At 42.6% G+C, this 7,870-nt stretch overlaps 1 protein-coding gene across 1 annotated transcript in view; it reads left to right on the top strand.

Moving 5' to 3' along the window:
• LOC116378225 (cGMP-dependent protein kinase 1-like) overlaps positions 1 to 7,617 on the top strand; it is a gene marked incomplete at its 5' end in the record, with an annotated part of 7,821 nt that extends 204 nt beyond the window's left edge. The window contains 11 exons of the mRNA XM_031840061.1: positions 85 to 151; positions 235 to 334; positions 2,652 to 2,765; positions 4,783 to 4,888; positions 5,001 to 5,064; positions 5,189 to 5,266; positions 5,761 to 5,855; positions 6,427 to 6,492; positions 6,574 to 6,648; positions 6,932 to 7,028; positions 7,093 to 7,617. Of these exons, the coding sequence (XP_031695921.1) occupies positions 85 to 151; positions 235 to 334; positions 2,652 to 2,765; positions 4,783 to 4,888; positions 5,001 to 5,064; positions 5,189 to 5,266; positions 5,761 to 5,855; positions 6,427 to 6,492; positions 6,574 to 6,648; positions 6,932 to 7,028; positions 7,093 to 7,344 (1,114 nt within the window). The remainder of the gene's footprint in view (positions 1 to 84; positions 152 to 234; positions 335 to 2,651; positions 2,766 to 4,782; positions 4,889 to 5,000; positions 5,065 to 5,188; positions 5,267 to 5,760; positions 5,856 to 6,426; positions 6,493 to 6,573; positions 6,649 to 6,931; positions 7,029 to 7,092) is intronic.
• Positions 7,618 to 7,870: the final 253 nt, after the last annotated feature.

The following is a 7,870-nucleotide window of genomic DNA, read 5'->3' as shown; positions in this document are numbered from 1 at the left end:
ACACACACACACACACACACACACACACACACACACACACACACACATTAACACACCTGGACTGACCTGCTTGTGTGTGTGTAGGTCCAGTGAGCGGATCCAGAGGGCTCTGATGGACAATGACTTCATGAAACATCTGGAACACGGGCAGGTAGAGACACGTCTGTGATGCTTTTTAATGGACTTCTGTCATGTGTTTGATTTTAACAAACATCTGTTGGCTCGTGTGTTCAGATCCTCACCATCATGGACTGCATGCATCCAACCAGCCTCACCAAAGGCTGCTGTGTCATCCAGGAGGGAGACGACGGCTCCACGGTCTACGTCCTGGAGGGTAAGAATCCTCCACTGGTCAGTCAAACTGGGATTATTTCAGATGATATTGTAATGTGCTAATCTAATTTCTCTCAATCTCTAGTTTCAAGTCTTCTTCAATACAGCATGATGTTCATTTAGTACATTATGGTCCATTTAGAGTCACACAGACCATAAAGCAGGGGATGCTTTAGGGCGGGGCTACACGATGATTGACAGGTCTCTACCAGAGCATTTCGGTCTTTCAACATTAACCCTTTCACAGTTTGTTTTCACTTCATGGAAGTTAGTTTGGTCGCCTACAAATGTCTTATTCAGCGTTCGGTTGAACTTAGCTCCGCCCTCTTGTGTCACATCTGGTTGCAAAAAAACAAGATGGCGACGGACAAAAAACGAAATGGCCAAGGAAAAAAAAACAAATTGGCGAAAGAAAAATCCAAGATGGCGACGACCACAAACTAAGTTGGTGACAAATGAAAAACGGCAATGGAGAAAAAACCAAGATGGCGATGAACAAACATTAAGAAGGGACGTACCAAACTCTTCACTCAAGGCTTCAAAATGGCAGTCCACGAACCAATGTGTGACATCACTGTGACTATCTACATTAATGCGGCAGTAATATTTAACCCAGAAACTGTAGAAACATGGCGGCTCAACATGGCCGACTCCATGAAGAGGAGCCGCTCTGTACGTAGATGTAAACGTCTCATCCACAAACAACGAAAACACAAAGATTCTTCGTTTCAGGGGATTATACACTAAAGAAAACATTTCTAATCATATCTTCCATTTCTGTTAGAAGATCCCCCTAAATGCTGCACACAATTCCTCAAAGTACATTTTTACTTTTGAATGCAGTACTTATACTCCCTAGAGTAGTAGTAGTAGTACTTTTACCAAAGAAAAGGATCCGATTACTTCTATTTCACTAAATGTCACCAGAGGAAGAGTCAGCGGGTCACCAACAACATTTGGTTCATCCTCTGGGGAACATAATCATCCACATAATCCAATCTGTCTGCTAGTTATCAGTATTTTTGCGCTTGCCACTACAGCATGAAGAACTCCCTCTCTCTCTGGACTCGTGCTCGTTCTGCTCAGCGGGACAAAAGTAATCCAAGGTGAGGACACTGAATTGGACTGATATGGACAGACAGCCCATTTGTCCCAGCTCAGGCGACATCAGATTACAAAACAGCCGGCGTAAACAGAAGCTCCATCAGAGACATGATGTGACACAAAGTAAAACATGTAGACAATAGCAGGAGGAGATGCATAATAATGAGCCGGTGGTGGAGGCGACGTATAAATGGACAGAAAACTAGAGGCTTCATCTTCAGTCACATGCTGCTGACACCTTCTTCCCACTCAAGGACGGCCGGTCCGTCACACTGAAAGACTTCTCGTTCTGTCGTTGTGCTGCCCCCTCGTCTCTGTCGCCAGAAGGCCTGTTTTACAATCAGAAGGTTGTTCAGTTTCATCTCTTTCAGCTCTGAACTGAAGCTCGAAGGCTTCAGTTGAGGCGTTTTAGTGCGGATGGATTTGTTTACAGCGTGATCTCTGCTCCGTCTCTTCACGTGGGTTTATTTATATCGCTCATCGCTCGTCGGTCAGGCACTTCAGATGGAAAAAGTGGATTCATTTGGATACATTATTTGTGTTTTTGAGTGAAATATCTCAACAACTGTTGGATGTATTGCCAAGATCTTTTGTAAAGACATTCATGTTCCCCAGATGATAAATCCTTCTGACTTTGGTGACCCTTTGAATTTTCCTCGAGCACCATCAGCAGGTTGAAATGTGTGGTATTGTGTGAAACATCTCAACAACTATCAGGTCGATTGTGATGAAAATGTGGTTCATCGTTCATGTTCCCCTCAGGATGAATCACAATCAGTTTTGGTGATCCTCGTCTAGCGCCATCATAAGGTCAACATGTTAACCTTCTCGCAGTATCAAAGGATCACACGAGAATCGTTAAAGCTGCATTCAAACAGACCATAAAGCAGGGGATGCTTAAGGGCGGGGCTACACGGTGATTGACAGGTCTCTACCAGAGACGTATACGTATAAAAACAAGATGCGACGGCCAAAACGTCAAACTGGAGGCTTCAAAACCACACAAACCAACAAGGTGGTGTTCCAGTTGAAATGTCTAACTGGGAACTAGGAAACCTTACTTTTAAGTTATCAACATCACTATTATTTATATCCCAGTCTGTCAAATACACTTTCAGAATCTCTCTTTGTGACTGTTTTTGCGATGAGGCTTATTTGCGTATAACTCTGCATATTACCACATTCACAGTCGGTGTTCTGCTGTTTGTTCACAGAGGGGATGGTGGAGGTGACCAAACAAGGGAAGAAACTGTGCTCCATCGGTGAGGGCAAAGTGTTTGGAGAACTGGCCATCCTGTACAACTGCACTCGCACTGCAACTGTAACAGGTAACACACACACATTTATCACACATCTACACTTCAATATTCCAATCATCTTTATACCAATCTGATGCTCAGAAATGGTTTAAAAACTGCCCACGAGTTTGTCGACTCAATGACCCTCAAAGAACCAGCGAAGGCCACGACTGTGCACAAAGAAATTAAATGAATAAATCAGTGAACATGAATCATTTGTTCATCCGGTGACAGATAATGAAGCTGTGATGAAGGTCGACCACACTCATCACCTGTAGAGTCTGATACATAAACTCCATCTGTCTGCACGGCTTCCTCTTTCAGAAGGAAAAAACACAGAAAAATAAACAGATTTTATTACTTATATCTTCTAAAGACATTTTCCTGCTTTCAGAAACGTGGTTTTCCTGCGAAATCTTATCTCAAAACGTGAATTAATAAAACTATCACCATGATTAGATTTGAGATTTGGATGAACTAGCCCTTTAAAATAACATCTTTCTGGGTCTAAAGTGAAACTATGAGGTTTCTGTACGAAGATATAACAAGTTAAGTAGTCACCTGCGCTCAGAGCACGGCTAGCTGTCCCCCCCCCCCGTTTCCAGTCTTTATGCTAAGCTAAGCTAACTGGCTGTTTCATATTAACCACACTAAAGAGTGGCATCAATCCTCTCATCACAGTAGAAGCATATTTTCCAAGTGTCCAGCTATTTCTTTAAAAGGGAATTTATTTGAATAATTACATTTAAAAGACATATTCTGGTATAAATACACTTAAAACATCTTTTGATATATATTTAGCATATAAGATATCTGGACAAATACCTCAGAGACACATGTTCAGACAGTAAATATGTTTTTTTCTTATTCCACTGTGTCTTCAGACGTTCACTCTTCACCTCTCAACACTCTGCAGGTTCACACGTTGCATTTCTAATCCATTTATTTCACCGTCTGACAGTCGAGCTTCAGGTGACGGATCGGCTTTAAGTGTGTGTGTGTGTGTGTGTGTGTGTCACTTTGATCCCTAAACGCTGACTGATAAAACGGTTTTCTGGATCTCTGACGTGACTTTGTTTCGCTGCTTCTGGGCCGTGTGAGTTATTTTATTTAAATGAGGTTCTGAACTCGGTTTCTCTCAGCGAGCGTCCTCGTGTCGCTCAATGTCATCCGACCGAGAGAAGAGAGAGCACTAAAGAAATCAGCCTCTCCATCGCATTCATGTTCTTCTCTGCAATGAGAACAGAATGTTTTCACTTTGACATTTAACTCAAACCATCTTTCTCCAAGAGTTTCTGACCAAAACCAATGAAACGAGTAAAGACTGTTTGTGACCATTGATCTCCATTAAAACACATCAGTGAGCCTCACTGTTGTTCCTTCATCACCATCAACAGTCTATTCTGACTCATGCACATACAAATACTCACTAGAGCAGCAAATGTGGATTCATCCGCCGCTGAAAATAGTCCCCAAAATGTACTTCCTCCTGTTTGTTTGATTATAAACTACAGAGAATCACTGATGGAACGATATCATCTGTGTTGTTAAAGATTAAAGACCGTGTTGAGAGACGGACCAACATGTTGAGTTTTCATGGGATTTGGTCGGTGGTGCGTTACAATGTGGACTCTTTTAGATATTTATTCATTTATTTAATTTTCTCAAACACAGAGCAGTCTACAGGAGGAAATTCAGAATTTGAAAAAAAGAAAGAAAAAGTGATGATAAAATAATCCCACCATCGTACCAGATAAGAGCCAGAACGACAAACAATAATACCAGAGAAGAAGAAAGAGAAAGAAGAAGAAATACACACAAAATGTTCAGACATTGAGTGGCATCAATTCTATAATTATGAATATAGTGAAGAGAAGAGGACCCAGAATAGGACCCTGCGGGACGCCTCTATGACCTGAAATTGTTTTATTCTACATTTTTCTCGTCTGTTTTTGATGCATCAGTATTTTAAAATGCTGACAAAACAAATATAAATGAAGGTCACTGAAGATTCAAATCATCACCAACTAAATAATTCTGTCTGCAGCTCTGACCGACATCAAGCTGTGGGCGATCGACCGACAGGGTTTCCAGACCATCATGATGAGAACTGGTCTCATCAAACACTCCCAGTACATGGACTTCCTCCGCAGGTAACACACACACACGCGCACACACGCAAACACACATATATAATCCTCCACTTCACTGGTTGAAGAACCTCTCCACATGATGACTCGCATCTCTCTGAACTCTCCTCCTCAGCGTTCCCTCGTTTCAGTCTCTACCGGAGGACGTTCTCAGCAAACTGGCCGATGTTTTAGAGGAGGTGACGATTTACAAAAAACACACTTTTCTATAATAAGCTCGAGATGTTACAGCATCTGTTTCTGCAATCAAAACTCTGTGTTCAGTAATCCTGAGGTGTACACATGACTCTCATCCTCCCTCAGACTCATTACAGCGACTGTGATTACATCATCCGTCAGGGAGCCACCGGAGACACATTCTTCATCATCAGTGAAGGACAGGTGAGGAGGACAGATATGTTAGGAGGGAGAAAAGAGAGCAATTAGCAGAGAGGGGAAGAAGAAGGAGGAGGAGGAGGAGGAGGAGGAAGTCAGGGTCGTCGTCCATTTCTAAAAAGTGAAAGAATTGATGTAAAGTTGTGAGAACTGAGGAGAGGTTCAACGTGTCTGAGTTATGTTTTGGGTATTGGTTGGTTCTGTCGAGTGAAGCCGATGCTGAAGAGTCCAGAGGAGTTGCAAGAAGTCCTCTGATTCTTCTTGTGCAGCTCAGGTTGAGTTTTACTAGAAATGAAACCTCTGTGGACTAATAGCTCTCAATATGAAGAGTAATAGTTGACCTGGTCTGTGGTCAGCAGAGTCCTAACAACAGTTTTACAGACTTTTATTTTGGAGGTCTATGGGGCGGAAGTAGTTTTTGGGCTACAGGGAGAGCTTTCAGTCGTGTGCAACATGTGACTAAAAGATCAAATAAATATATTGATCTGTGACGTCGACAGGTGAAGGTCTCCCAGCAGAACTCCCCCAGTGAGGAGCAGCTGGTGGTGAAGACGCTCTCTAAAGGAGACTGGTTTGGAGAACAAGCTCTGAAAGGGTGACACACACACACACACACATGCTTCATCATTCTACTCTACTGTCCTCTAGTGGCTGTATGAATTATGACCGTTATCTCACATTTAAATCCTCCACAGAACACTGAGGAGCTTTAAAGTGACAGAGATGAACTTTTATCTGGTCCTGAACCAGACTCAGTGTAGTCCTGATCCTCTATGAACCAGTCTCAGTTTAGTCCTGTGTTGGTTCTGTCGCCCCCTGTGGACTAAAGTGGTAGTGTCTCTGAGCACCAGAGTCCCTTTAGAAAACCTCTCATGTTACTGCAGCAGGGTCTGACAGTCTGCTCCTCTCAGTCCTGGTTCTGGTTCTCCTGTGCCTCCCTTCCCTCCAGCGGGTCCAGAAACACGTCCTGGGTCTCCACTTCTGGAGGATCTGGAATCAACTGAGACTGGTTCAAGACCAGTCAGAAGTTCCTCACTGTCACTATTTCTGTACTTTTACTGCAGTAAATGATCCGAGTACTTATTCCTGTCTCCTGTGTCCTGTGTCCTGTCTCCTGTGTCCTGTCTCCTGTGTCCTGTCTCCTGTGTCCTGTGTCCTGTTGGCAGTGAGGACGTCCGTACAGCCAGCCTCACCGCTGTGGGAGACGTCACATGTCTGGTCATTGACAGAGAGTGAGTGAACGTCTCTGGTGTTTAGTTCTGCGGTTCAGTTTGTTCCTTTAACAGAAATAAGAAGCTTTGTTTGTGTCGCAGGTCCTTCAAACAGCTGATCGGAGGACTGGATGACGACAACAACAAGCAGTGTGACAGTGACGAGGTCGAGGCCCAGTGAGTGCTCAGAGGTTTAAAGACACTTAAGTCACTTTTAAACAATACTGGAACATAAATAATACAAAATATGATAAATTAATTAATGTATTACAGTAATACAAAAAGTAATGATTCTTTACTGGCTGAAAGATTAAAGTAATGTACATATTAATGCACCAATAATATAAAAATACTTTGACTTAAAGCTTCAGTGGTTCACTATAATAACAATAATCTGTCTCCATCCTCACAGAAGAACAAGAGAAAGTTACCGACTGTCCCTTTCATGTGTGTCCTGTAGTATTCAGGCAGAAGCAGATTTATTCTCCAGAGTGTCGCTCAGTGATTTCAACGTCATCTGCACTCTGGGGATGGGCGGCTTCAGCCGCGTGGAGCTGGTGAGTAACGTTGTGTGTGAAGAAGCTCTGCTCTCCTCTGCGTACTGATGGTTCTTGTGTTCAGGTGCAACTAAAGAACGATCCCAACCGCTCGTTCGCCCTGAAGGTGTTAAAGAAACGTCACATCATGGACACCAGCCAGCAGGGCCACATCCTGTCAGAGCGGCGCATCATGATGGAGGCTCACAGCTCCTTCATCATCAGGTCTTCTTCTTCTTCTTCTTCTTCTTCTTCTCCTTTATGTTCCCACCTTGGTGCTGTTATATTTGAAATAGTTCTGTGTTATAGTCCTGAGATTTTTAGGCACATTTCGTGACATATGAACCTTCAACTTGAGAGTAAACGATAAAGAAGTGTGTGAAAAGGGTCAGAATATGATATTATAATATCTAGACCCAGCGTCCAACATACATAAACCCTATTTAATGTTATTCTACATTAAATGTGACACATTCTGCTTATACTACGACAAATATTCGTCCTCTTACACAAGAAGAGTTAATTTCATGAATAATAAAAGACACTTTGTCTGATACGAAGAGTTAACCATGTGAGAGCAAAAGGCCCTTTAACAGCATACCGTCAGGTGATTGGATGAACCGTCTGTCAATCAAACTCTTTCAACGTAGGACAAAATAAATAAAGCAGTGAAGAGAATAAACAAAACCCGGAGATCATGACCGGTGCAAATTCACGTGTTCCAACTTCACTAGAATTTAACTAAATGACAAAATGTAGACATTTATTTTGTCCCTACAAACAAATTTGAAATTAAAGCTGCATTCTCTCTAGTGACCACCAGGGGGCGACTCCTCTGGTTGTATAGAAGTCTATGAGAAAAT

This window comes from Anarrhichthys ocellatus, unplaced genomic scaffold (genome assembly GCF_004355925.1).
Source record: "Anarrhichthys ocellatus isolate YVR2014 unplaced genomic scaffold, GSC_Weel_1.0 scaffold2249, whole genome shotgun sequence".
NCBI lineage: Eukaryota > Metazoa > Chordata > Actinopteri > Perciformes > Anarhichadidae > Anarrhichthys > Anarrhichthys ocellatus.
Note: the sequence above shows the minus strand (reverse complement) of the source record. Positions and strands in the feature narration are given on the sequence as shown.